The sequence below is a fragment of the Alternaria metachromatica genome (assembly GCF_023757995.1).
Source record: "Alternaria metachromatica strain BMP 0045 chromosome Unknown scaffold_20, whole genome shotgun sequence".
In the NCBI taxonomy this organism is placed as follows: Eukaryota; Fungi; Ascomycota; class Dothideomycetes; order Pleosporales; family Pleosporaceae; genus Alternaria; species Alternaria metachromatica.
Window position 1 is genome coordinate 364,440 of NW_026055511.1, and position 27,846 is coordinate 392,285.

Consider the following 27,846-nt stretch of genomic DNA (forward strand, 5'->3'; position numbering starts at 1 on the left):
GCGAACCACGCGCCCACCACCTTCACCGTCTGAAAGAGGAGGACTGCGGTATGGACTTTGGGTCGCTTACCTCACGAGAGCTGTGGAGTATCCACTAACGCCAGCAATCGCCATCTTCCATCATCCATCATCCATCCTCGTCGCAACACCCCAATCACGCCGCTACACCCACGACTCCACCATGGCATCACCAGCTGTTCTAAGCCCACGGCCGAACCCACCCGGCGCAGCCTTTCAAGATGGGGCCAAGGCTAGAACCCTCGCGCTCCCAAGCCACACGACCAAGCCCACCAAGTCACCAGCTGTACCATCCACAGCCCCAGCAGAAGACAGAGGCATGGATCTCGCCGAGCAGATGAACGACCGGGTGCGCAGCCAATTCGTCATGGGCCAGAAACTAGGAGAAGGTACCTATGCTGTGGTCTTTCAAGCCCACTACGTCAACAACCCCAAGAAGCTCGTCGCCATCAAGAAGATCAAACTCAACGCCGAGTACCCCAACGGAATCGCCCCAGACGCCCTCCGCGAAATGCAATTCCTCTTCGAGATCGACCATCCCAACGTAATCAAACTACACGATGTCTTCTCCAGCAAGGACCAAAACCTGTCCTTCGTACTCGAACATCTGCCCCTGGGAGACCTGGAGGCGCTATGGAAAAACAAGGAAATCACATACACAAAGGCGGACATCAAGTCTTGGATGAACATGTTGTGTCAGGGAATCTGGTTCTGCCACGAGAACTTCGTCCTGCATCGCGATATCAAGGGCAGTAACGCCCTGATCGCCGCTGACGGAACGGTCAAGCTTGCCGATTTCGGTCTTGCGCGGAGTTTCGCAGATCCAGGAACGAAAATGACTACCATGGTCATTACCCGCATGTACCGTCCGCTGGAATTGCTATATGGCTGCTCGCACTACGGTGGCACGGCTGACATGTGGAGTATCGGAGTCCTAATGGCAGAACTATGTATCCGCAACTGGTTCCTCTACTCCGACACCGACATCCAACAAGTTGCCACAATCTGCGAGAAGTTCGGAACGCCCACCGAGGAAACCTGGCCAGGCGTGTCTTCTCTCCCATACTACGTTGCGCCTGAGAAGCAAACCGGTCCACAGGGTTCTACAGCGTTCAGACAAACACGTCCTCGTGTGTGGTGGAAACAACAGTTCCCTGCCCTGGGAGACGACGGCTGTGATTTCATCAAGGGTTTATTGACCCTGGACCCGGCAAAGAGGTACACGGCTCGCAAGGCGCTAGAGGACAAGTGGTGGACCAACGCACCCCGGCCCACGAAGAAAGAAAACTTACCCAAAGAAGGCGGTGGGGCAAAAGCTATGGGAGAAGATCTCAAGCGGAGAGGCGGAGAAATGCCTACCAATGGTCGCGCGGACAAGGTAGCTCGGAAGCTTGACTTTGGCTCCATGGGGTAGATCATTCTATCCAAGGGGAAAACCTAAACATCCTGGAGTCTACATTGACGCTAGATCTTCTCGTTTGCTTGTTTTTGTCCTAGTGTAGGCTACAGGCCTGGTCAGTGTCTTCCTTGTAGCTTGTAGGAGGTGTGGCCGCGTTCCGGCTTCTCCCGATCAAGTGGTTCGATCGAGTGGATCCCTTGGATCTGACATGGCGTTTGGGCGTTTGGAGCTCGGTTCAAGGGAACCTGCATACGGGTAGGGCCTTCCGTTTAGACTAGGCTAGCTATGCTGCATTTCTTGGAGTCTGGGGTTGGGTCGTGGTAGCTTTGTTTCGGTGTAACAACTACCGAAGCTCAATACACCTGCGATGCTGTATATGTTCGTCCCATGTATACTTTAAAGCGAGTATAGGTTTATTTTTTAGCCTCCTTCTGCAGCAATGTAGTAATAATTACGGTGTTAAGAGGCCTGTCTTGACCCCGTTATGACATGAGGTAGACGCTACGCTATGGCATGTTTTGTAGATCTACTGGTACAAAACCCATTGAATACCTCTTAGGCCTAGTATTATCTAAATGTATATCAACTTGTAACGCAACGTGTGTTTCTGGGCAGACTGATAATTGAAGATGTTGGACAAGAGTAAGAGCATTTTCTGTAGAATTCATGCACGATCAATATTTATGTGAAAGTTACGCAAAGCTTTAGAAGTCGTGTAGTTCAATGTTCACAGGCACGGTCAGAAGGAACAGATCCACATTCTTGAAATTGAAATGGCATCCCAGCGCCGTAATTCGTTCGTTACTATCTAATCATGTCCATTCTTGGATTTCATAACTCTCATAAACAAAGCAAACTATCCAAGCGAAATCCTCACTTGACGAGCTTGCAGACCAAGTCGCCAGAGTCGACCGAGTCACCCTCACGTACTGACAGGCCACTGACCTTTCCAGAGTGTGGTGCGGAGATGACCATCTCCATCTTCATGGCGCTGAGAATAGCAACTGGGTCACCCTTCTTGACCTCGCTACCATCGTGGACACGGACCTCAACCAAGACACCAGACATGGGTGATCCGACTTGGCTGCTGTCTGTGGGGTCGGCCTTGGGTCGCGAAACGTTCTCGATAGCCGCGTGTTGGTCCTCGACGGTGACGGTACGGGTCTCACCGTTCATCTCGTAGAAGACTTCACGCAGACCGGTCTGCTCGGATAGAGGACCGATGGCGAGGAGCTTGAGAATGAGGACCTTACCCTTCTCAAGTTCGACGTGGAACTCCTCGCCGATCTCAGGGCGCGACAAGAAGTAACGAGTGGGCAGAACGGAGAGATCTCCGTACTTGGTGGTCCACTTCTTGTAGTCCTCGAAGACCTTGGGGTACATGATGTATGATGCAACATCACACTCTGTCGCATCACCCCACTTGGCCTTGAGGTCTGCCTTGATCTTGGGAATATCGACGGGCTCAAGGTAGAGACCAGGGCGCTTGTCCATCTTCCTTCGCTCACGGAGAGCTTGTGAGCGGAGGGGCTCGGGGAAACCGCCGTATGGCTGACCCATGAGCCCCTCGAAGAACTCCAGGACAGAGGATGGGAAGTCGAGTTGGTCAGCCTTGGCTAGGACGTCGTCGTAGGACAGCTTGTTAGAGACCATGAATTGAGCCAAGTCACCAACGACCTTGGAAGTGGGGGTGACCTTGACGATGTCGCCGAGCAAGTCGTTGGCCTGCTCGTACGCCTTCTTGGTCTGCGCCCATTGCTCACCAAGACCTTGCTGCGATGCCTGGAAAATCAAGTTGGTAAGCTGACCTCCGGGGATCTCGTGCTCGTAGACTTCGGGGTCGGGTCCGGTAAGACCGGCCTCGAAGGGTGAGTAGAGGAGACGAAGCTGGGCCCAGTATGCGTCCAAGTTACGGATCATGTGTGCGTCCAGACCAGCGTCGAAGTCGGTGCCCTCGAGAGATGAGAGGATGGCACCCATGCTAGGCTGAGAAGTCATACCGGACATGCTGTCGATAGCGGCATCAACAGCGTCCGCACCAGCCTCAGCGCAGGCAACCATAGACGCGACACCAGTTCCGGCAGAGTCGTGAGTGTGCACGTGGATAGGGAGATCAGGGTACTTCTCGCGAATGGTACCGATCAAGAGACGGGCAGCACGGGGCTTGAGTACACCAGCCATGTCCTTGATACCGAGGATGTGTGCTCCCATCTTGACGATCTTGTCGACAACATCCAAGTAGTACTCCAGGTTGTACTTCTTCTTGGGGTTGAGCATGTCACCACTGTAGCACACGGTACCCTCAGCGACACCACCAGCCTTGAGGACCGCCTTGACACCAACCTCAAGCTGCTCAACGTCGTTCAGCGCATCGAAGACACGGAAGATATCGACACCGTTCTTCTTGGCCTGCTCACAGAAGTGGAAGATCGCGTTGTCGGGCAACGAGGAGTACGCAACACCGTTGGCACCGCGGAGGAGCATCTGGAATGGAATGTTGGGTACGAGCTTGCGCATCTTCCTAAGACGCTCCCAGGGGTCTTCGTAGAGGAAACGCATGGCGACATCGAAAGTAGCACCACCCCAGCACTCGAGAGCCCATGCGTTGGAGAAGGCATGGCTGGTCTCCTTGGCGATGTTGAGCAAGTCAACAGTTCGGACACGGGTCGCGAGAAGCGACTGATGGGCGTCACGCCATGTGGTGTCCATGATCAAGCAACCCTTGTTGGCGCGAACAGCCTTGGCGAATCCCTCGGGACCGTCCTTGAGAATGATGTTCCTCCATCCCTCGGTGCAAGGCGCGGAGGTGTCGACCTTCTTGCCGTTGTTGTCGTGGATGGCCGGAATGGGGATGACGCCCTTGAACTTGGGCTCACCGATCTGGCCCTTGATCTGACTGCCGTTGACAGCGAGGTCACCGAGATATGCGAGGAGCTTCTGGGCACGGTTCTGGGAGCCGATCAAGTCGAAGAGAGCGGGAGTATCGTCAATGAAGGTTGTCCAGCATTGTCCGTCGACGAAGGTAGGATGTGTGAGGAGCTTGATCAAGAAGGGAATGTTGGTCTTGACACCACGGATACGGAACTCAACTAGAGCACGCAGCATCTTTCGGCGGACGATCTCGTATGTGGAACCGCGGCAAGAGCACTTGACCAACATAGAGTCGTAGTGAGGGGTGATGATGGCTCCGGCGAAACCGTTACCACCGTCGAGACGGACTCCGTTACCACCGGCAGAGCGGTAGACCTCGATCTTTCCGGTGTCAGGCGCGAAGCTCTGAGCGGGGTCCTCTGTGGTGATTCGGCATTGGAAGGCAAAGCCTCGTGTGGAGATGTGGTCTTGGGTCAGGCCAAGCTGCTCGAGAGATGCGCCTGCTGCGATCTGGATCTGTGCCGCAACAATGTCGATACCGGTGACCTCCTCGGTGATAGTGTGCTCGACCTGGATACGGGGGTTGATTTCTATAGAGATATTAGTAAACTTATTCTATGCATACACGTCGTTTGAACTCGCCTATAAAGTAGTATCTAGATAGAGAGTTAGCGAAATCCATCATAAGTATAGTAGTCATGTAGAAGTGGAGTAGGTGAAGGTGGAATGGATTGAGGTAGAATGGAAGCGAAGTTCTTCATCAACACCCCGGAGACTACATCGAGATGAAACCTTGTAAAGGGAGTAACCTGACGTCGATGTAGGCTCCAAAGTGTTCCGTTTTCTTCTTCTACGAGGTGGTGGAGTGTAGGGTAGTGTGGTGGAATGAGATATATGACATACCGGTTTTGCTGGTCAACCAAGAACTCTGCAGTTCCGGCGTTCCTGTACTTGACGCTCTGAGCGAGCCTGACAGCGTCGGCAAGGATAGCATCACGAGTCTCAACTGGGAGGTCCTTGGCGGGGGCAATCTCCACGACCTTCTGGTGACGACGCTGGACACTGCAGTCACGCTCGTAGAGATGGACGACGTTGCCCTGGTTGTCACCGAGGAGCTGGACTTCAATGTGCTTGGGCTTGTCGAGGAAGCGCTCGACGAAGACGGTTCCGTTACCGAAGGCCGACTTGGCCTCTGAAGTGGCGCGCTCGAACGAGTCCTTGAGCGTCTCTTGCTCGCGTACTACACGCATACCACGGCCACCACCGCCGAAAGCGGCCTTGATGATGATGGGAAAGCCATACTCGTCGGTAAAGGCCTTGACATCCTCAAACTTCTCGACGGGTCCCGGGGTTCCTGGCACAACGGGGACGTTGCACTTGACGGCGAGTTTTCGCGCCGAGACCTTGTCGCCGAGCGCGTCGATGGTGTCGGGAGAGGGGCCCACGAACTAAAAGCAGAAGTAAGCATGAGTCGCATATTGCATGGGTAGGAAAAAAAGGCCATGGGCGCTGCGGTGATCGGCGCCGGGCTGCTTGGGGATCGGCCCCGCCAATGCCTCATCTCGCGCGGGAGCGATAGGCTCAGCAGCGGCTGATAGGCAGCGGCGACCCCTCCACGCAGCTCCGTCATAGCGTAAACAAAGCGGTAAAACTCACAATGAGGCCAGCCTTCTCGACGTTGCGCGCGAACTCTGCATTCTCCGATAAGAAGCCGTAGCCCGGGTGAATCATGTTCACGTTGTGCTCGACCGCGATCTTGATGATCTCATCGCCCGCCAGGTAAGCACCGACAGGCGTGTACTGGCCGCGGGCGCCAATCTCGTACGCCTCGTCGGCCTTTTGCCTGTGCATGCTGAGGCGGTCCTCATGGCTGTAGACGGCCACGGTGTGCAGCGACAGCTCGTGCGCTGTTCGGAAGATACGGATGGGGATTTCTCCTCGGTTGGCAACTGGCAGAGCTGTTAGAGCGCCGAAGAGCTAGAAGTGAGTGAGCCATTGTGCTCGGCCAACGTACCCAGCAGCTTCTTCAGCTGCATGATGGAGCTGCTCGCACGCAGCTTGTGGTGGACCGAGTTCCTGTGGGGGTGGTGCTCGCCATGGTCCTCGTCGAAGTCGTTCTCGTCAATGGCCGACGAGGCGTTCTGGTCAACTGCAAGCGTCGTCATGCTGGATGACGGCTGTGTGTATTGGGGTAAGAGAGGGGGTAGAGGTAGTGAGAGAGAGGAGGAGAGGGGGAGGTCTGAAAGGCGCAGAAGAAGTAGGATACAGCGCCAATTTATTATGGTACCGACTATCGGATATCCAGGGTCTGCTACTTGCTACGACTCACTCGCTCAACCATGTGCAGAGCGCGAGTTTAATCCCAAAACAGATCCACACAGCCAAGCCAGATGGAAACACGCTGCAGAGACCCCGTCGGCCACCTGAAAAGCAACCAAGCTAACCATGGATAGCTGCATGCCACCACCTGGCCAGAGCTCCCTCGCGCGGGGAGATAATGGAGGGGCACTGACAAGGTTCGCCGACGGAACCACCCCGTGTGCGACACGATTGAAATTGTCACCGTCGTCACAGGCCCTGCCCCACCGCGTACCAGAATCTTAAACATGTATAAAACCTTTTTGCTCTACATATCCCACGCCCACTAAGCACGTGGGGCGCCTAGCCAAAGCCACACGCACCTCGTCCGGTGTCGTCGACGCTCAATGAAACCTTGACCGCTACCCACTCTGACCCCTCTGGCAACCCAGACGCGAGCCCATCCCATCTCCATCCCAGCTGTCAGAGCAGTGTCTACCGCATCGGAGAAAGCTCGGCATCGCGGAAAAATGTCGTGCTTATCCAGCGCTTTCCTTCGGCGTAGGCTCCTCTACCGAGCTCCTTATGGCCGTCGAGGGCAACCTCGCTATTTAACCTCGTTCACGGTATACTTTTCCGACCTTTGCCTCGCTTCGTGGCCGCGTACCTGCATGGCTGCGAGGAGTATTCGGAACATGGGTCTGAGCTATTACCGGCTGCGCATCACGCCCATGCGGTTCCGCCTCTCACCATGACAGATGGTTACGTAGATCTAGACTTGACTTGGCTATGAGCGACTCTTCGAAACCGGTGACGTTAGCTTACGATGGGGTCGTTTGAGGCATTCAGTGGCTGCATCTGGAAACATTACTCGTGTACTAGTCTTCCAAGATTGCTTGGCAAAGATCATGCACCTGCGATACGGAGCTTCAAACACTCGCTACTTGGCACATTGACGCCCGAACGGTTGAGCTAATTTATCCGTGAGCATACACAGAAACCTTTTCTTGGGTCACCACAACCTGTCCTCGGGGTATCTGCTGTGCTTACCAAGGTGCGATCAACGGTACATCGACATTTCGTCTATCACTGCATCGCATTGTGTCTCAGCTCGTCATAGCGATTATGCTATTCAAAGGACATAAAGCATTCGCTAAGTACCAAGGTTGAGAACAACTAAAGCCAACCTTGGAAGGCTCGCCATCGACATGTGACGAAAAACGTGTAGGTAGTGCAAACTCTGGTTGCGTACTTTGGGAATTGGACATTTGGTAACGGGGGTCTGCCAGGTTCGTCTCAAGTGGATCTCTTCGTTCTCAACCACGGTAGCAGCTCGTACAAGAAAAACACCGAGCATGTTTGCAGACTACATTACAACAAAAACTTGCAAAGTAGGTAACCTGAAATCAACGTAGGCTCTAGGGTGTTCAATTTTTTCCTAGGTTAGCGTGGTAGCATGCAGAGTCAAGGCCTAAGGATATGTGATACTCAACCACCAACATCATTATGCAAAGGCCTGTTGAGGTACTCGCCCTGCGCAGCGTGGATATGCTCAACCAGAAACAAGCTTTGTATTCGTAACGACTGGCCGAATCCATGCCTGCGCAGGTCCTGTCAGTAGTGACTACCTCCAGACTACGTTTGAACATCTCGTGCAGTACGCAATAAATGCATGTAGGAGCCGGGCATGTCCTAATTCCTGCAAGTCGTCACTGCCCAGGACTTTCATTTCTGCGTGATGGTCACAATAGTAATGACATTCCGCTAGTATTGCGAAAACGGAAACGGATACGTGCTGTTAAGATCGTCAGTCATCATATTGACATACTAACGATTTATCAGGTGTGAGTACCTTCGTGACGCATGTCCAATTCCAGGCTGCAGCACCATTGGGATCACAACAAGCGAACGTCCACAGTGAACACGAGATATCAGCGCAAATGAAGTGATTAACTAGAGTACAGAAGCCTGAAGATGTTCTATATGTGAAGCATCCAGACTAAGAGGCCACCTTGAACGCCTGTAGAGTACATTGCCGCAAACTGCCCAAAACCTATGAACCCTCCGTTCGCTTTTGCATGCTCCACCAATCATCAATATGTAGTGTGAAGAGAACCCTTGACTACCTTCATATGCGGGATAGCAAGCTCGTCTCCATTTGGACAGCGTCTAAAAGGGACGGAAGCCTCCAGTTGGCTGCGGGGCAATGCCGTTGGGCTGTCCATAGGGACCTGGAGACGGGGCCGAGGTCATCGGACCTTGAGTGAGCATGAGACGCGAGCCCAGGATCGGAGTGTCGTCCTCCTTCTTCTGTTGCGACACCTCGCGGGTCTTGCGCTCCTCGTTGTCCTTCTTGAGCATCTCGAGAGCGGCCGTCTGTTGGGAGATGAGGTTGATCATGTATGGCTGATGAAACGTTAGTGATTTGCAAAGCACACACGGAAGTGTATTTACATACCATGGTGAAGTCGTGCAGACCGTTGCGCCATGACATCTCGAGAATGATGTCAGGGCGGAGGAGGTCGTAGCAAGCATAGAGCATACCAACGTAGCACTCGCGGCTGCCAATATCGACGAACTGTATTGCGGATTAGTGTGGTACTTGGTGAATACAGAGGCCAACTTACGTAGCGGAGCAGATCCTCAACGACATCAGCCTTGCCTGACATGGCAGAGGTCTCAATGGCATCCTTGAACAACTTGTCCTGCTTGCTGAGAGTGATGGACTTCTCCCATCGCTTGTTCTTGCGGTAGATGTCGGCAGCGATTTGACGGAAGAACACCAGGTCGTGCTTCTCAAGGCGCTGGGCAAGGTCAACAGGGTCGTAGTTGTCGTAGTTGTTGACCGAGTCGCGGAGTGTCTTGTAGTCCTCCTCTTCGATCAGGAGATCGTTGAGGGCGTTGTTGACCTCGCGCTTGTTCTGCGACTGGACGTTGAGGAGGAAGGGCTTGATCAGAGGAATGTTGTCAGACTTGACGAACATGCGGACAACACGGTTGACGTCAATTCGGGGAGTAAGCGCCTGCAGGAGATCCGTCAGGAGAGTTGGCTGCTCCTCAAGGTAGAAGCCCAAAGCCCGGTAGTAGATCTCAACGTTGGTAGCCTTGGTGATGGTGTCCTTGAATGCTTGGTGCTCCCAGGCATCTGCGGCACGCTCCATCATGGCAAGGGCGGCGTTGTCCCACTCATCGTAGTGGACGTAGAGGAAGATGAGTTCCGGCCTGGAAAATATTAGAACCGAGTGGTATGAATGTTATGAGAGCTTGCTACTAACCATAGATGGGCCTCTTCTGTTGCACGGATCATCTTTGGAATGTTGATCCTATGGGTTGTCAGTCGGAAGCACACAAGCGAAATTTACTCGAAAACCGACCTTGACCAGAAAAGACGGAGGTGCTCCATGACACGCTCAGGGTGGTACTTGGCTAGAGCCTCACCAAGGGCTGTGAACAAGCCCATGTGGGCTAGATTGACTGAGTTAGCATCTTGTACATAGTGTAGTTGTCATGGGTTATGATTGTTGAAGGGTTGAACTTTTTAACGGGACCACCTCATACCAGAAAAAAACTGAACAGGCCTAGAGCCTACATCGACGCCAGGTCACCTATCTTGTAGGTTTTCATGTTGATGTAGGCTGCAGACCCGTTCGGTTTTTTTCTTGATTGACGTGGGACGGTAGTTGTCAGAGGGGTTTACTTACCGCGTTCTAATCCAAGACCAGCCTCGAGCAGGCTAATCAGCTCGTCGAAGTAGCCATTGCGCTCGTACTGCTTAACGAGATCGGTGAGCTCTTCGGCGTGGACGATCAGGTTAAGACCGCAAATCTGGGCGAGACGGAATTCCTTCTTGGCGACGCAAGCCTCGTTGACTTGCTTCCAGACCTTGACAGAATTGGCCTTCCTGGCGCACTCCACGGCAGCTTGGTAGTCTTCCAGGTGTACAAGGGTGGTGGCAAGTTTCGCCCAGTTAGAGATACTGGTGTAGAAGATCTTTGCCGCCTCGTGGTAACCCTCTTCGTAAGCCTTGTCACCTGACGCTTCAACATCTGCAACGTTGGTACCGCGGAGGAAGTCCTCGAGCTCGGGTAGTTGGTTGGTACGAGCGAAGCAGAAAGCCAAGGCGGTGTCGACGGGTACCTCACGAAGAGTCTTGCGAGCCATTCTCAGGAATTTGATCAAGTCTTCGTCCTTACCAGCGTGGGTAGCAATCTCAATGACTTCCAGGTAGTTGGATGCATCTCCGGCACGGATGTAAGACTCGATTGAGTCCGTGACACGAAGACCGTCCAGCTGCGCCTTGGCGACCCTGCTCCACACTTCAGGCGTGTCAACCCTGTCTGCATATTCATATGCTCGATCAATTGAAACAATGTGCTCAATGAGGACGTTGGCAGCCTCGACGTGGTTCTCGTGCTTCTTGAAAATCTCGAAGGCCTCGTCGTACATGCCGACCTCGATACATTGTTGGGCAATGTCCTCAGGGCTGTACTGATCGAGCTGCTGGATGTAGTTCATAACTCTACCGCGATCGGACTTGCAGGCAGTGAGCATCAGCAAGTTCTGAAGGGACGGGTTATCACTGAATGTAGTTGGCTCCAAGATGATCTTCTCCAACAGGTCGATCAGCTCAGCAGGCATGTCACCAGTGATGAAAGCCTTCACAGCAACAGAGACCTTGTCTGGATCGGTGGACGAAGGAACAGCCGAGGAAGTGACTTGGTCTACGAGCGATCGGCGATGGATGTTGTTTGGACTCAGGACATAATCCCAAACCTCGGAATCGGCTCGCTCAAGAAGGTAACGTGCTTGGGCCTTGAACATGGCGTTCTCGTTGGTGATGTGGATCAGCTCAAGGTCATTCTGCCCCTTGCTGTAGGCGATGAATGCCAAGTTGGGGTCACGCTTCTCGCAGTATTTGCCAACGGTGAGAGTGTCGTATTGGTCGTTCTCCTTCAGAAACTTCTCCGGGTTGTTGTTGGAATCAATGTAGATCTTGGCCAAGGCATTGTAGACAGCTTGCTGCTGGTTGCCACTTGCGAGTGTCTGCTCCAAGAATGGGAGAAGAAGCTTCAATCGGTTTCGTGACTCAACCTCAGCAACCAACTCATCGATTGGAATCGACGATGGCGTTACTGAAGCCAGAAGGCCCTTGATTATGCTTTCATCGCAATCCACATCGAGCAGACCGCCAACGACAGCCGGTGTCCTGGCAGGGTTGACCCTCTGAACGTAGACTTCGATAGACTTGAACTGCTGCTTCTTGTACAGGTACAGTACAAGATCGTGGATGAAGTTGAAGCGGTCGCAGACAATAATCAGAGGTAGCTGCTCCGTGAGGTTGGCCTCCTTCAAGAAGTTCTTGACCTTTTCTCCGTTCAAAAACTGACTCTCTCGGCAGATACGCTCAACTTCGTTGAGTTGGCCCATAGTGGTCGCAGCCTCGATGTACTTGAAGTGAACGTCGGGATCTTCGCTGACGTTGACAATAGAACCCAAGAAGAAGTACAGACCCTCCGCGGTACGGTGCTTCTCTAGCAGATCGATGATCTTGGTGGCGCCAAGCAGATCAGAATACTTCTGGGCGATGCGGATGACAGCTTGAAGGTTTTGGCGGATGTTGGTAGTAAGCATGGCGTCCAAGCACTCAAGCGACAGCTCGACTGTGAGTTGACCGAAGTAGTTGATCAGCCACTCTTCTGGAAGCTTGTCGGTCTGAACAATGATACGCTTGATCGCGGCTGGGTCATCATTGTGCTCCAGAGCACGAGTAAGCAGACCAGCATTCTCGCAGAGCTGAGCGATGCGCATCTTGTCGTAGTGGTGGAACATCTCATTGCCCAGGATAGCGTCTGCGACCTGGGGAGCGTTGAGCAAGTTCATCTCGAGGAGCTTGGTCTGCATGTGGCCCTCCTCAGGTAGATCGTTCGAGAGAACATCCAGAAGGAAAGCGGTTGCCTGCTGAATCATGCCCTGGGACTGGAAGATGTCGACAACGCGGTCGATGCTGATCAGTGGGCCACCCTCGTTCTTCGCTAGCTGAGAAGCGAACTCTGCTCCCTTCTCGGCATTGATACGAACAACGTGCTGAAGCAAGACGTTGTAATCGGGTGTGTAGCCAACACCGTTGCAGTACTGCAGGATGAGATCGTAGTGACCAAGTTCCGCGAGTGCTGCGACAACCTTCTGGGACACGTTCGCCTCCTTGTAGATGGCCAGGGCGAGGTTCAAATCGTGGGGTTTAGCGAGATCACCGAGCTCCTCTGAGCAGTGAAGCTTGCCCTCCTTCTGCCACTTCTCGATGAGGTGCTTGCGGCCCTGAGCGAAAACCGGTCGGGCCAACTCCAAAGTCTCCTCCTTGTTCAAACCACCCTTGTCGAGTAATTGACCAAAGTATTGTAGCAGAGTAGTGATCTGACCAGGTTGGTTGGGAACCTGGCGCAGCCTGTTGATTGTGTTCATTGTGCGGAGGAAGCCCCGGGGCGAGTTGGCAGCGACCTTTGCGGCTTCCGCGAAGTTTCCCTGGGACATGAGCGTCTCGAATCGCTGGGAGTAGAGCTGATCTGCGCCTGGAAGCCCGCCCTTTGAGGCAAGCTTGTACGCAATTTCAGCACACGCCGGGTTCTCCATGATGTAGGGAATCAGGGTGTCTTCCCGAATGGTTGTATGCAGAACCTGTCCGCGCTTGTTGATGACGACTACACCAGTGCCTTCGTCATCTCGCGCCGTTGTGAAGACTGTCTCCTCAGATATCCGGTTCAGGAACAGAGCGGTACCGGTCTCGAGGTCGTGGAGGTGAATGAAACCGAACTTCGTAATTACGATTAAAATGCCGTACTTTTGCGCGATATGGATGCCGAGCGGGAAGTCACCAGTACCCTCGGCGGGCCAGTGGATCGGAATGAGGCGCTTCGGGAAGGCTGGGTTTGCGGCGTTGTGGTCGACCTCAACGATGTTGATCTTAGCTTCTCCAGATGAAGATTTCACAGCGAAGGCGAAGATCTTTGTGTCGGTTGAGGCTCCATCGAGACGGAGTGTGCCAAAGGTAGCAGCGTGACCCTCGAGGGGCTGGCTAACGTTCCTCGCCTTGGAGAAGAGCTGCATGTTTCCACGAATGCCACCGGCGGGGTTCGATGTGATACCGACCAAGCAAGACCAGCTCTCGTCATCGTTGGTAACGTAGTTGATGATCTGGTTGTTCTACACAGCGGGTTAGATACGATTGGCGCTGAATGGCCCAGTTCACATACCTCGAGCTGTTCTTGGCGATCGAAGATCTTACGCGGCGCAACAGCGTTCTTCGAATCAAGCACATCCCAGTGGTATACGGCCTTTGTGCTGACTAGCGCAAGTGTCGTCTGGCTGATCCACCTCCAAAATTGGATGTCCTCCTGATGGCTGTAGGTCTGCAGACGCTCTTTGGTCTCGAGGTTGAACAGCTGCAGTGTCCGGCCTTGTGCCTTGAGAGCGATGATGGGCTCAGTCAAGTGCATGATGGCGCTGTCGGCGCGAATCGGTCTCCGGATGACATTGTTGGTGTTCTTGAGGTCGATGATGACGGTCTCGGCGGGCGCGTTGGCTTCGTTGTTGACCTGGCGCACGCAAACGTACTTGTCGGACTCGAGTGTCTACGATGGCTGTTAGCACAACTTGGTCGTGTGCATACACCTTGTGGGATTACGTACGCAGTTTTGCCATGATATCGATGCCGGCTGGACTATGTGTTAGCTGAGGTCCTTGGTTGCCTTGTTCGCGGAAAGCGAGGCCTGGGACCAACGTACGAGAATGTTGAGGTTCGTAAGCTGTCAATTGTTAGCTTCAAGCACTATGGCATGCAAGGGTCTGATGCGGCACATACCAGCGTCGGCTGAGTGACGTGCAATGGCACCTGTCGCTGGGCCATGTTTGCGACAGTCCAGCTCCAAGCTCACCGGGGTGAGAAAGCGCGCAAGAATCGGGTATCGGAAGAAAAGGAAGAAGTAGACCCAGGTGCACAACTCCAGAAGCGCGTGATAGGAAATGAGAGACGGTCGTATAAGGCGGGGTCGGGGTCGTGGAGGGTGATGCTGTTCGAGAAAGGAGCTCCTGGTGTTGTTTCCACATACGCTGGTTCGCCCTATGCTTGGCAAAGCTCCCGATTAGGTAAAACCCAATTGTCGCAGCTTTACCCAATGACGTTTGCTGCAGCGACCAATCCCGACTACGCTCACTTTCCACACCGACGTTCTCGATGCCTTCACCGCGTTGCAAAGAAGAGAAGATTGTATCTTGTCCATAGGCCTTGAAATTGGCTTGCACTTCGTTACCTTGCATATTCGTAATATCAGGTCGTAAGGCTAGGTGACGCGGGAACCCGTAGTTCCCCGGCGCGTCTCCGCGCGACAAGAAAGCAGAACGTGAATTCCACATTGCTATTTCTGGACAACTTTTAAGATGACCCCAAGAACTTCAGAACGATCTCATACAAAGTAAGACATTACATTATACATCAAGGCCATGCTTGTGCTTCCTATACCATCGCAGACTACTCGTACTGAACGTAATCCCAAACATGGCAACTATTACAACCTTCAAGTCAAACATGGCAAATACGAAACTTATTTCCTTGTCTGATCATCTGTCACGACGCCTACAATCCCACTTCTTGGAACTTTGACTCCCGATTTGGACTTCCCTTCCTGGCCTTCTCTGCATCAGAGCCAAATGCTGGGGGCGGTGCCAGGGCTTCATCGAAATGGTCGCGCGCTTCCTCGAAGCTCTCGCCAGCAGATGTCGCTGTGGCCCCGCTTACAACACGTTCTGCAGACCTCCCACGTGCCAAGCTGAATTCATCCTCATCGCCAGACAGAGATGAGACGTCTGAATAGCGTTCTTCCTTGACTACACCCACGTGAGGAACATACGAAGGCTCAACATGACTCAAGTCCTTTGGGCGATCGGCCTCACCAGATATGCGGCTGTCTATCGATTCACGAGCCGGTTCGATAGCGCTCTTTGAAGAGTGAGATTGAGACTGCGGTTGCGAGACGGAGTTCCGCAGGGTCGCGCCGCCAATGAAGCCAGGCTCTTGATCTTTGGTAGTACCTTCGGTCTCTGCCGCAGGAGCATGCTTGGAACGCCTCTTCAGTTTGCTCAAGAGTGACTTGAAACCCTTGGAGGATCCTTGGGAGGTTGGCGAGGTTGGATCGGCCGAATCGTGCTCTGGTATGGGGTGAGCTTCTGTGAGCTCTGCCTCTTCGTACAGATCCTCGTTATCGCGTGGAGTTTCATTGGCCACAACTGCAGGTTCAGCCGTGGTGATCTCTTTTGATTTGCGTTGTTCTCCTGAAGTCTTGGTCTTCTCAGCTTCCTTGGCCTGTTTCGCTGCGAGTTTCTCTTCGGCAGCCCGCGCTTTGGCAGCCCTCTTCTCTTCGTCTGTCAAGAGTTAGTATTGTGAGAACTTTGCGATGATGAACACGTACCCCTGCCTTGCTTCTCCTCTGCCTTGATCTCGGCGGCACGCTCTTTCTCCGTTCGGATGCGGCGCTTCTCTTGCTCCTGGTCAAGTCGGCGCTCTTCCTCCTCAGCACGTCGTCTCTCGTCCTCGGCACGGCGCTTATCCGTCTTCTCGGTGATCTCGTCCAATGTAGGCTGAATCCTCGCTTGGGCAATAGCATCAATGTCTCCTTGGTCCATCCATTTACCGTTACCAATGTGTACTCTTCCGTGATTTTCCATACGGGTTTCGGAGTTGGCTAGGGCTCGCTGCCGCGCCTTCTCATCCCAATCATCTACCATTGCGGATGACATCTTGCCAGTCTTATCATAGATCTGCTTATCCATGCCCTGCATTTGAGCTTGTACCTTGCGCTGTGCTGCAGCAAGCAGGGACTTGCGGTCGTTCTCGCGTTTCTTTGCATCGACATCAGCCAGCTGTTGGTTGAATTGGTCCATCTGCGAGCGAATTCGTCTTGAGCGGAAGTCGTCTTCGTCAGAATCCGAATCTTGCGCAGGAGCTGCCTCGGAAGCACTTTGCGCGCGGTTGCGCCCACGCCGCATTGAGAGCTTCGAGCGTGTCGGCTGGTCGTAGCCGTAGTAGCTTCGGTAAGCAGCGTTCTCGTCGTATCCTATCTTGGACAGTCTTTCTTGTGCAAGCTTCTGCGCAGCCTCCTGGATCCCGATATAGCGCATAGCTTGCTGCTTGATGTCGGCCTCGCCGGTCGCGGGCTGTTGACTATGGGCTGCCGTCGCTCCTGTACGGGCAATGGACTGGCCTGATGCGCCATCAATGTGTTGCTGCTGCACATCGTAAATCTTCTTGGCCATGGATATGGCGGAAGCTCGAAGGGCATCGTTATGCTTCTTCTCGTCCGTCTCTAATGCAACTGGTGGAGCGCTCGTGTACATGTCGCGCGAGATGCTCTTCGCATGCTGGATACGTGCGGCTTCCATAGCACCATAGCCGCCGCGACTGGAGTCAACAGGAGCTGCTTGAGGTTTGGCCCGGGTCGATGCACTGTGGGCAAGCGTTGCTGCGCCCAATGCGTTCCTTGCAGAGTTCTTTGAGTCTGGATACAGCGGCGCAGTGGGTGGGTTTGATTGAGCGCGCTTGCGTCTTGATGCCGAGTGGGCGTCGGTGGCTGCAGTAAAGGCATTCTTCCTGCCCTGGTCTGTATATCCGTAATCCACGTCTGCGCTGGGTGCTGCCTTGCGCATAGCGATGGTAGCAGCAGAATGACCAGCAGCACTAGCTTCAGGCTGCCATAGGTTCAGCTTTCCGCCATCTCTATGGGCGAGAAGCGCGGCCTTTGAGCCTGCTGCGCTTGCTTCTGGTTGCCACATGGGCGCCATCTTGTAACCGTTTGCGAGCAACGCAGCCTTGCCTGCCGCGGAAGATTGTTCGGGTTTCCACCACTCCGGGCTCTTCTTGTTCTGGTTGGCGAGTAATGCGGCGGCTCCGGCAGAGGACTGTGTATCAATTCCCACCACGGGGTAGCTGGGAAGGTCTTGGGCTTTTGCGTATTTGAGGCTCGTTGCAGCGCCTGTGGATCTCTGTTAGGGTATGATGTAATGCGGTAATCATAACATTGCACTCACTGGCCGACGAGAGCTTTCCGTCTGCTCCGAGCGGATTGATGGGCTTCGACACGTTTGCTTTGGCAGGGCTACCGTGATTGTGCGAGTAAAGCGCCGCTGCCGACGCCTGGTTTTGCAATGCGCTGGTCTTTGGATGCTGATGCGCGGATGGGTCAGGGCAACGCATGTTCGTCTCGGCGGAGGATCGTGGTGGAGCCGCCTGTTCCGATTGCTTCAAGGGTCTGCTGTCAGACGCGGGGGGCGCGTCCGTGGTAAGGGCTGTTGTCGCCATTGTGAAAGAGCGGGTCGAAGCAAGACGGGAATATGTCAGGCGCTGCTTCAAGGGCGATCACGAGAAATAAGAGGGAAAGGCAAACGCCAGCTAGGGTCACACACAGCGGCGGCCTTCATGGCTAAAATGACGAGAGGACGGCGATGATGTCATATTAACCTTGAGCTCTACCTATGCCTGTGGAGGATCGCCGTAAGGGTGCGCTCCGCGTCGAAATCTCACACTAGCCTTACCACTCCAGGCCTGGTTCTAGCCTGAGCCCGACATAGCCTTGCCTGTCCTGATTGAAGCCAGCGACGGACTCACCGAAGCAGTCAAATCATGTACCAAGTGCGTCGAGGGTTCATCCTGTCTGTCAGCACCCTGGTGCACATCTGAAGATCACAGCCCTGCGTCGAGCGAACGAAGAACATCAGCGTACAGAACGTTACACTTGGCATAGTGGAACATAGCGGCACGACATGCAAGGAACAAACTGAACATGTGCTCCACCGTCTAAACGGCCACAAAAACTGAAATTCGCAAGTATCCCAAGGTGATGTACAGTTCTGAGAGGTAGGTGTTGAAATTGCCCTTGCACACCGTGGTGGCCAGGTTTCTTTCTTCAAATGTATGCAGAGGCGACGGATATTTCCAGACGATGTCGTGATTAGGTTCGCTGATCGCGACAGCGCAATCCGGATATCAAGTGAGCTACGAAGATGGCGCGCTTCCATCCTGATTGTTGTAGTGATGTACTTCCGTCTACTGGTGCGTGTTGGTTTCAGCGACAAGCTCGGGAGACAAAGCCGGGTTAGATGCGGTTAGTGTGAGCTGACTACGTCACCGAGCTTTAACTTTCCATCTTGATTCAGCAGACAGCTACCTAGGTATACCACCAATTTTAGTCTGTCGGCTGTAGTAAACATGGCTGAACTGCAAACGCCACTCAAGAGTATCTTGAACTTTCGCGATGTCAGCCAGTTTGTCAATGAAACAACAGGAACTAGGTAATCCACCGAAGCGCCTTGAGATTAGTCTTGCGCTGACCGTGCTGCAGCCGTCTAAGGAACGGCTTACTGTTCCGAAGTGCACGACCTGGTGCGTACCTCCCACACATGCCTTGGCGCGAGGTTGACTTTTGAAGATGAGGCCTCTTTCCAAGACAGGCAGAGATTGCTGAAGGAATATGGCGTGAAGAGCATCATCGATCTACGAACGAAGTAGGTAGACGCGACGCTCAGGAGCTGATACCGTGTTGACCGGTGCAGAACAGAGCATATCGAACAGGCGCAAAAGCACGATGCAAGAATCAAAGCGTCAGCAGCAGTCCCTCAAACCAACGACGACGTAGCGGAGCCCCTCAAGATACCCGGCATAATCTATCACGAAATCAACTTCAACGGCTCGGCCTTCTCGCGCATGTTGCTCTCGAAGCTCACATGGCTTGAGTTCTTCAGGCTCGCAGGCCTCATGATTGTCGGCTACCGCAAAGATGCGATCAAAATCTTAGCTCCTCACATGGAAGACATGGGTCTTGTCGGACTGGCCGAGCAGTCGCTGGACGTGTGCACCCGCGAAGTCACACAGGTCTTTGATGTATTAGGAGAAGAGAAGAACTGGCCAGTTTTGGTCCACTGCACGCAGGGCAAGGACCGAACCGGGCTCATAGTCATGCTGGTCCTGTTGCTCCTCGGTGTGGATCAAACCACTATCGACGAGGACTATCGCCTATCCGAGCCAGAACTTGAGCCAGAGAGGGAGGGAAGGCTGAAAGAGATGGCATCAATTGGTCTGACTGAGCAGTTTGCGATATGTCCCCCGGACTTGGTAAGCCATATAAACTCCTATATGGTCGAGAAGTACGGCAGCGTGGAGAAGTACCTGGAGAAAGCCGGTGTGGCCAAGGAGAAGGTGGACTTTGTTAGGGGGAAGCTACTAGCGGACGCGTCGAGGTCCTGAGCGTGCCCCGCCTATGCTAGAACCAGGCTTGGCAAATCTGAAAATTGTTCCCATCTGGACAAAGTTGTCGTTGATATTGGTGAAAACAAAGGGTCCTCAGATCATACACGTGTATGGCCGAAGAAGGAACGAGCCTATATGCTGGTGAGAAAGCCTATCGCGTAGACTAGAATTCATGGCAAGATACTGGACGTTGAGGTGTGGGTGATTGTGACTTTCCGCCCCACTCCCCTTATCAACAAGGCAGAGTTATGCTGGCAATGTTGCAACGTATGTCGCGCCAATCCATGGGAGTCGCCGTCGGTGTGCTGGGAATGGTCTGAAGCTAGGCTACGAGTCGACCTCCTGCAGGGCCAGTGCAGGGGGGGCAGGCGCAACCCCAGTGCGTTCGCTTAGTAGATTCACCGCCGTTAAAGGCTCGGGATCCCAACACGTTTACCTCCCATCTTGCAAAATTGCTCCGCGGTACGCAAGATGAGCAGCAATACCTCTGAGGAGAACTTCGAGTGGGTTGAGACGCCGCCGGCGCCCTCGCCCACGACGCCCGAGTTCGACTGCGGCGTCAAGACGACATCGGTATGTGGTTGCATGTGGTCAATTTAACGAGCACCCCACCAGCCATTGAGCGTCAACACCGCGGGCCCGTAAGCTGACATTTGGCGATCAACAGTACCCGACCATTGCGAATGCTCCTCTGCCCGCAGAAGGTTCCGGTCGCGATTCGTTCAACAACTATGCCCTCATCTCGCTGTTGGTGGGCGTCCCCGCCTACATCACCTGGAGCTGGGGCATGGGCTTCAAGACATGGGTTTTCCTCGCCCTTGTCCTCTTCCTCCCCATTCTAGGTCCCTTCTGGTGGCTCACCTCTGAGTTCGCGCCCCGCAAGAACGAAAAGGCCAAACTGCCCGGCAAGCCCATCGAGCACTACCTCAAGTTCAACAAGCCCGAGGACCGCGACGCATACTACGGCAAGAAGCAGATCCCCATCGAGACGTTCCAGGAGAAGTACTTCGACGGCGAGGTAGAGCTCAATGGCGACATGCTCGAGATCCTCGAATGGCGCCACGACTGGTCCAAGCCCCGCTTCACACTTGGATTGATCAAGCACTTCCTGTTTGGCATGATTCCCGAGATGATCGTCCACTCCAGGTCCCAGGGTACGTGTCTAGACGATTTATCGACTGATGATATGCTGACCCCGCTTCAGACGAAGAACAGGTACGCGACCACTACGACCGCGGTGACGACTTCTACGGCTGGTTCCTCGGCCCACGCATGATTTACACCTCCGGTATCATCTCCGACATCAACACCGAAGAGAGCCTCGAACAGCTCCAGGACAACAAGATGTCAGTCGTCTGTGAAAAGATCGGCCTGAAGAAGGGCGAGAAGATGCTCGACATTGGCTGCGGTTGGGGAACCCTCACCAGGTTCGCCTCCGTGAACTACGGCGCTCACGTCACCGGTGTCACTCTCGGTCGCAACCAGACTGCTTGGGGCAACAACGGCCTCAGGAAGTCTGGCATCGAAGAAAGCCAGTCCAACGTTCTCTGCATGGACTACCGTGATATCCCCCTTCCTCCTGGTGGCTACCAGAAGATTACCTGTCTCGAGATGGCCGAGCACGTCGGTGTCCGCCACTTGAGCTCCTTCTTCCGCCAAGTTTACGATATGCTCGACGACGATGGTGTCTTCTTCCTCCAAATCGCTGGTCTCCGTAAGGCTTGGCAATTCGAGGACTTTACCTGGGGTCTCTTCATGAACAAATACGTCTTCCCCGGTGCCGACGCTTCTACTCCCCTTGGTTTCGTCATCGACACGCTCGAGGGTGCTGGTTTTGAGGTCAAGATGGTCGACACCATCGGTGTACACTACTCTGCTACTCTCTGGAGGTGGTACCGCAACTGGCTCGCCAACAAGGAGAAGGTTGTTGCCAAGTACGGTATTCGATGGTTCAAGGTAAGCAACGGGTCGCGTACTTATATTGCTAGATGCTAATCATGTCCAGATCTGGGAATACTTCCTCGCCTACTCTACGATCGCCTCCCGCCAGGGAACTGCCACCTGCTTCCAGATCACTTGCGTCAAGAACCTCAACGCTGTCCACCGCATCGACGGTATCAACACCCAGTTCAGTCTGTCTGCTGCGCTTGCTGCTAGCAGGGCGAAGCTGTCCAAGGCGCAGTAAGCTTCACGTGTAACGATGTATCCGGATTTCGCCTAGTATCGTATGCATAATACAGCACGAGTACAAAATCAGAGGAAACATATAAGACGGCTTTCAGGATCTACGAGAAAGAGACGTGGGGGTGGTTGAAATAGGGGCTGAAGTAAGATGGTAGTCAGTGGCCGAAGCCGTTGGTTTGATACAGCCCACAGCGTTTGAAACATTCATGGACATGAGGATATGCGCACTCATGGAAGGATTATGTATCTTGAGAAAGCATAAACGAACGTTACGCATCTCACTGTCTGTCCCATGCTGGCATTTCGAAATGAGTTTCAAAACACAAGCCACACTGGCGTCTCCACTCAAGCGACCGATTCTGCCTGATGCGTTTGATTCTAGCTGCTATTCTATGGACGCAAACTATCCCCAATTGTGTTCCTTCTCCACTCGGCACCGCGGGTTGTCCCCACGATACCTTTACTTTGACTCATATTCCCCACCATCCTACCCTCATCTCTGACCAACTCCCAATATTCCCAAATAGCCCTGGTTTTTGCCAACTACAATTATTTACTAATTTCAAAAATTCCCATCAAAACAAATCACCAAGGGTAAGCATCACCGCACAACTACCCCTGTCGTACAGTAAAACTAACAGCCCTACCGTGGTATGGTCTAGTGGTATGACGTCGCGTTGTGGCTGGCGGACAACTTAGCTTGTCCCGATCCAGATCCGCGCCAGCCTGGGTTCGAGTACGTTCCCTAAATTGAGTCGGTTTACTGAGACATCGTTCGCTAACATGTCTATAGTTCCCAGTACCGCCAATTTGCGACACTTCTTTTTTGCAGATTTTTTGGCTCCTCCCTTTTCCTTGCTTGGGTGCTTGGGTGAGCGTTGGTACACGGGAGAAATGACAACCTTTGCTCTCTTTTTGCTTTCGAGTTATGCAGTTGTAGTGTTTGCTACTCGTGTGGAAGTATGGATTGGGACTTAGCGCTTCTGGTAGCATTTTAGGATTTGATCTTTATTCTGTGCATATTCAAAACTCCTGTTACAATACAGAGGTTTGAGGCTGAGATTTATAAAGACCTGTCGTATTTGAGTCTTTTCGCAAGTACAACTTCTAGATACTTACATTGTCAGCTATGCTGTGTGCTTCTGGTCAAGTAAGAGACAAGAAGACGGAGACATGATCAGTGAGCAGTACTGTCACTTGATGATAACGGTAAATGGCATCCAAAGCTTCACGTGAAGCCAATAATTTTGATTCATTCCGGACGCCCCATACCGTCCACAAAGTCTAGCAATACCCCAACACGCCGTAGTTGCGCAAGACTGCAACGTAATCTCCGAGGCTTTCACGCCTCTATAACAACAATTTTCACCTCTTCCACCCACTTTCCTCCAGCACAGCCAACCTCCTCCCTATACTGCCAAAGCAAACACAACTGCAAAAGAGAACACTGCCCACCCACGTCACCACAGCCAGGTTCTCGTAGCTGATCATGCCAGCAAATAGCTCTGGTGTAACGACTGGTGCTGGCCTGCCTTTTGCATGTGTATGACTGCACATGGAAGGAACTTGTGTAGCGTTTGTTGTTGCTGGTAGAGACGGCGAGGGAAGGACGTCGGGGTTCGAGAGGAAGATGAAGGATGTGAGGATGGACGTGACGGTGAGTGAGACGGAGAGACCGGGCTTCGAGCGGTCGAGTATGTACCAGAGAGCGGGATTGACGAGGGCGAGTGTTAGGGTGAGTTGGAGGGTTGATTGCCAGGGGAGACGGCGCTGTGGGAGAGTGTTAGTTAGGGTCGATGTGTGCAGTTGAGTAGTTCATGAGACTTACGATAGCGAACGCGATTCCTACAAAGGCTGCTACGCTCCTTACCACATCATTGATTTGCTCGCTGATGGGTGAATCGTGCGTCTCAGTCTCCTTGTCTCCATTCTCGTCCTCTCTCCGTTGCGCATCCCACACGAGATCAACGTATGGTAGCAGACTTCCCAGGGCAACCCCGAACAACCCCCAGGTGGCAAGGTAGGCCTGGCTCTTTTGATCAACGCCTTCGACGTGGACAGCTGCTAACTGTCTCGTCTCGTGCAGATGCGAGACGATGACTCCGTAGATGACGCCAAACACGTATAATGCTACGAGCTTGCCCAGGATCACGACGTATTTCCAGACGCCGTGGCGCGGTTGCTTGATCGAGTGACTCCTCCGCCTTGCTTCGACTTTGCCCATGGCGGACCCTTTCCTGGCCTGTGTCTTCAAGCTCAGTCCGCCATCAGGACTTCCCATGCCCGTTTCCCAGGGCTGGAAGCCCATGGCAGTGTGTGCGGGGGTCTCGGCGCCGGTGCCCCAGGGCGTTTCCGCCGTGCTGAGTTCACCCGCCGTGTTCGCGCCCGTCTCGTCGTATATACCGGATAGCGTGCTACTCGTCATGTTCAAGTAGCTCTTGTTCCGTGGCGGCGGCCCCCTCTCCCTCTCCTGGTCTTCCGAGTCATCGTCGCGCGAGTTGAAGGTCCTGAGTAAGCGTGCATTGAGCTGCGCGAGGAAGTCAGACGATCTCCGGTTCTCGGTCGCGCTCGGGGGCGTGGCTTGTGAAAAGGCGTGCGTGGGCGAATCGGCCGTGTCGTTATGGGATTCGAAGTTGCGACGCGGGATGGGGCGGTAAATGTGCAGCGGAGGTGGCGCCGCTCTCGCTTTCGAAGGGTCTTCTTCCATAGCCGTCGCGCTTCAGTTCCGTCCTGGGCAGGGTCCCGCAAACTTCGTTGTCGTGTCGACCGCTGCAATGTATGCTTGCAATTACAATACAGGATAAAAGTAATACCAACAGCGAGCGTAAAGAAGAAAAGACAGACGCGCTACCAGTCGCCGCACAATTAGATGCGCGTACTCGTATAACTGTTGCGGTGTTTAGCACGCGAGGGCAAGTTGAACTCTAAACCCCGAGTCAGTGCACGTGAACCTTTGAGCGTGTGCTGGCCTTATACCGGCATAATACTGGAGCCTCGCAAACATACCTCGTATAGGCAATCAAAGCAATACTGAGAGCGGAGAAATCGCACAACGCGCAGTGAGGGGACAGTGAGGCAAATGTAGGCTAGCACGCAGATCTGACGTTGGTAGGCCAGCTTCTTGCACATGTTACAGAATGGCTTTCATGTGAAGATCGGCCTACTTTCCGCCTGCGTGACCCGCTGTCATCCGCATTCCCAACAATTCCAGTGGATGTACATGCTTCATTATATGCGGCTACACTGTGCTGGAGAACGTACTGATACACAAGACGCTCGCTCCCTAGTGACGCTAGCCCTCTGCTGTCATGGCTTCGAGATGCTGTCTAAAACACAGCTGCGAGAAAACCACTTTTGGTGCCCATCTCCAAGCGCAACCGACTCCGGCAGAAAATGCTAGGAACCAAATGCACGTGTTTTGCCGTCATACCGCTTATGTCTACGTCGTCCCTTCGTAAAGTTTGTCGTTCCACTCCTCGAGAGCTACCCCACTACGCGCCATGCCCGCTCAGTCGACGATAGGTTGGAGGATGTTACCACTGATGAAGATGTCAGCTCGTGGACGCAACTAGATATGCCGTGAAACTTACGCTACAATGTTGGCCCAGCCGATGAGACGCCAGTGCTTCTCGATACGTCTGGACAACGCCACCTTCTCACCGATCTCTGTGCATGCAGGTGAAGTGAGGGACAGACGGGCAGCGTCAGCCTTGACAGCAACAACCTTGGCACCGGTAGCGGTTGATCCAATGTTGACCATCTGCGCGAGTGTCAGCTTTGTCATCTGCAATCATGGATAGAAACTTACCAAGACTTCGTTCTTTGCAAGCTTGGCTACCTTGGCCTGCTTGCCGTCCGCAGTCTTGACACCAAGCAATCTTCGGAGGAGGAAGTAGTTGACTTCGAGTTCAGTGTAGATGTTGGGGAGGTGTCCACGGAGACCAAGAACGAAACCAACGAGACGATCCGCACGGCACAGAGTAGGGTCAACGCGTGTACCGACACCTGTTGTGTGTTAGTTGAGTGGTGCATGAGTCTGCAGGAGTTGTCACGTACCGATCAGTCCTCCCGGAACGGCGAACTTCAAATCGTTGTGCTCGGCAAACAGAGACACTACTCTTGAGAAGATAGGCTTGCACTGAATCTTTCCGGCGCTGTCCTTTGACACGATACCAGGCCTGATCTCAATCTCGTCTCCTAGCTTCAATACACCGGTCAAGATACTGCCACCAGCGACACCACCCTTTAGCTCATCGATTTCAGCACCAGGCTTGTTGACGTCAAAGGATCGAATGACGATCATGTGGGGCTTCGCGGAGAAGTCTCGTACTGGGACGGGGATCTTGCTGATGAGGTGCTCGTTGATGGCATCGATGTTGAACTTCAACTGGGCAGAGATGGGGATGATAGGCGAGCCATCGGCGACGGTTCCGCGGATGAACTTGAGGATGGACTCGTAATGCGACGCAGCGCTGTCTTCCCGCATCAGATCGACCTTGTTCTGAAGAATGATGATGTGGTTCAGCTTCATGATCTCAATGGCAGCAAGATGTTCACTTGTCTGCGGTTGCGGGCAAGTTTCGTTTCCAGCGATCAAGAGTAGCGCAGCGTCCATGACGGCGGCACCTGACAACATCGTGCTCATGAGAATGTCGTGACCAGGGCAGTCGACGAAAGAGACGTGGCGCTTCAGTCTGTATTTGCCTTCGCATCCTTCACGCTCACACGCGGGGTCGACCTCCTTGTCGCTCTTGTATGACCGGTAGCATGTTGGGCGCGGGCACTCTGGGTTATCGCATTGGTAGATCTTCGCGTTGGCGTAACCGAGCTTGATGGTAATATTCCTCTCGAGTTCGTTCTTGAAACGGACCGTCTGCACACCGGAGATGGCCTTGACGACAGTGCTCTTTCCGTGGGCGACGTGGCCAATGGTTCCAATGTTAATTGTGGCTTGGCGGGAGATGATCTCGGGCGACAGCGGGTTCAGCGTGGTGAGGTCGAGGGTGCTTGGGTCTGGTTGTTCGCTTGTGCGCGTTAGCTATGCAGCGCAGAGCCTCATGTCTTCAACACCTACGGAAGCTCTGGGCGCACGACGGGCGCCGCGGGTTCCCGGCCCTTCTTCATCGCGGACTTTGGCTTCGTCTCCTCAATCTCCTCATGCTCGGACATGCTCTCGTCATCGCGGTGGTCGTGGTCGGATTCAGACTCCATGCTGGGCAACTGGGGGTCGAGTTTGGCGATCGGAGAGTAGTTGGTTTGGCGGTTTCGGTTGTCGAGGTATTAGTCTGGTCAGTCGAGCAGCTGCGGTGGTGGAGACTGGCGGCAGGCAACTTTCGTCTTCAAATCCCACACAAAGTGACTCAAACCCAAATCCGGAACAGCCCACCTGCCTGTGGCGGGGCTGCGTGCTGCGTCCAAGCGCCCCGGCCAAAGGTTCCGCCGGCCTGCTGAAGAAAATCTCAATCGCGGCCGTCCCTGCCTTTCCTCTCCATTGAACAACGCAAACAAATTGCACACTCACGAAAAGCATTTTCTTTGGAGAGACCCGTCGTCTACGGACGGTGTGAGGTCTCCATGAGAACGAAAACCGTCTGTGAAGTGGAGAGGAATACTTTGGCTGATCTTGGGTGCGGTTTCTCCCTGCTTTTGCAGTGGGAGAGAGCGCAATGATTGGTCGTACATTACAGTTGACGTGATGGATGTGAAGATGAGAGACTTCTCCATGGATGTGATGTCTCTCGGTAGCGACGCAGTCCTGGGCATAACGACTTCGGACACTGCATGCTCA

At 53.6% G+C, this 27,846-nt stretch overlaps 8 protein-coding genes across 8 annotated transcripts; 3 read left to right on the top strand and 5 right to left on the bottom strand.

The window, feature by feature from the left end:
- Positions 1-181: 181 nt before the first annotated feature.
- On the top strand, positions 182-1,432 carry J4E83_007834 (uncharacterized protein; the record flags this gene model as incomplete). The annotated part of the gene is made up of 1 exon (XM_049334732.1): positions 182-1,432. One exon carries the CDS (start codon positions 182-184, stop codon positions 1,430-1,432), a length of 1,251 nt encoding a protein of 416 aa, XP_049186221.1.
- Positions 1,433-2,290: 858 nt separating this feature from the next.
- J4E83_007835 (uncharacterized protein) lies at positions 2,291-6,453 on the bottom strand (the record flags this gene model as incomplete). The annotated part of the gene is made up of 5 exons (XM_049334733.1): positions 2,291-4,878; positions 5,098-5,138; positions 5,192-5,736; positions 5,945-6,237; positions 6,303-6,453. 5 exons carry the CDS (start codon positions 6,451-6,453, stop codon positions 2,291-2,293), a joined length of 3,618 nt encoding a protein of 1,205 aa, XP_049186222.1.
- Positions 6,454-8,755: 2,302 nt separating this feature from the next.
- J4E83_007836 (uncharacterized protein) lies at positions 8,756-14,486 on the bottom strand (the record flags this gene model as incomplete). Its single annotated transcript, XM_049334734.1, has 10 exons — positions 8,756-8,992; positions 9,045-9,164; positions 9,214-9,808; positions 9,862-9,909; positions 9,961-10,051; positions 10,288-13,783; positions 13,834-14,211; positions 14,269-14,295; positions 14,365-14,385; positions 14,442-14,486. 10 exons carry the CDS (start codon positions 14,484-14,486, stop codon positions 8,756-8,758), a joined length of 5,058 nt encoding a protein of 1,685 aa, XP_049186223.1.
- A 726-nt stretch (positions 14,487-15,212) lies between these two features.
- J4E83_007837 (uncharacterized protein) lies at positions 15,213-17,930 on the bottom strand (the record flags this gene model as incomplete). Its single annotated transcript, XM_049334735.1, has 3 exons — positions 15,213-15,997; positions 16,045-17,604; positions 17,660-17,930. The coding sequence occupies 3 exons, from the start codon at positions 17,928-17,930 to the stop codon at positions 15,213-15,215; spliced, it is 2,616 nt and encodes an 871-aa protein (XP_049186224.1).
- A 906-nt stretch (positions 17,931-18,836) lies between these two features.
- On the top strand, positions 18,837-19,871 carry J4E83_007838 (uncharacterized protein; the record flags this gene model as incomplete). Its single annotated transcript, XM_049334736.1, has 4 exons — positions 18,837-18,919; positions 18,970-19,010; positions 19,057-19,132; positions 19,181-19,871. 4 exons carry the CDS (start codon positions 18,837-18,839, stop codon positions 19,869-19,871), a joined length of 891 nt encoding a protein of 296 aa, XP_049186225.1.
- A 474-nt stretch (positions 19,872-20,345) lies between these two features.
- Positions 20,346-22,059, top strand: MT2 (Sphingolipid C9-methyltransferase 2; the record flags this gene model as incomplete). Its single annotated transcript, XM_049334737.1, has 4 exons — positions 20,346-20,447; positions 20,542-21,028; positions 21,079-21,830; positions 21,880-22,059. 4 exons carry the CDS (start codon positions 20,346-20,348, stop codon positions 22,057-22,059), a joined length of 1,521 nt encoding a protein of 506 aa, XP_049186226.1.
- Positions 22,060-23,423: 1,364 nt separating this feature from the next.
- On the bottom strand, positions 23,424-24,765 carry J4E83_007840 (uncharacterized protein; the record flags this gene model as incomplete). The annotated part of the gene is made up of 2 exons (XM_049334738.1): positions 23,424-23,828; positions 23,887-24,765. The coding sequence occupies 2 exons, from the start codon at positions 24,763-24,765 to the stop codon at positions 23,424-23,426; spliced, it is 1,284 nt and encodes a 427-aa protein (XP_049186227.1).
- An 801-nt stretch (positions 24,766-25,566) lies between these two features.
- Positions 25,567-27,269, bottom strand: GCD11 (eukaryotic translation initiation factor 2 subunit gamma; the record flags this gene model as incomplete). Its single annotated transcript, XM_049334739.1, has 5 exons — positions 25,567-25,597; positions 25,649-25,818; positions 25,867-26,063; positions 26,115-27,082; positions 27,133-27,269. 5 exons carry the CDS (start codon positions 27,267-27,269, stop codon positions 25,567-25,569), a joined length of 1,503 nt encoding a protein of 500 aa, XP_049186228.1.
- Between the last annotated feature and the right edge of the window lie 577 nt (positions 27,270-27,846).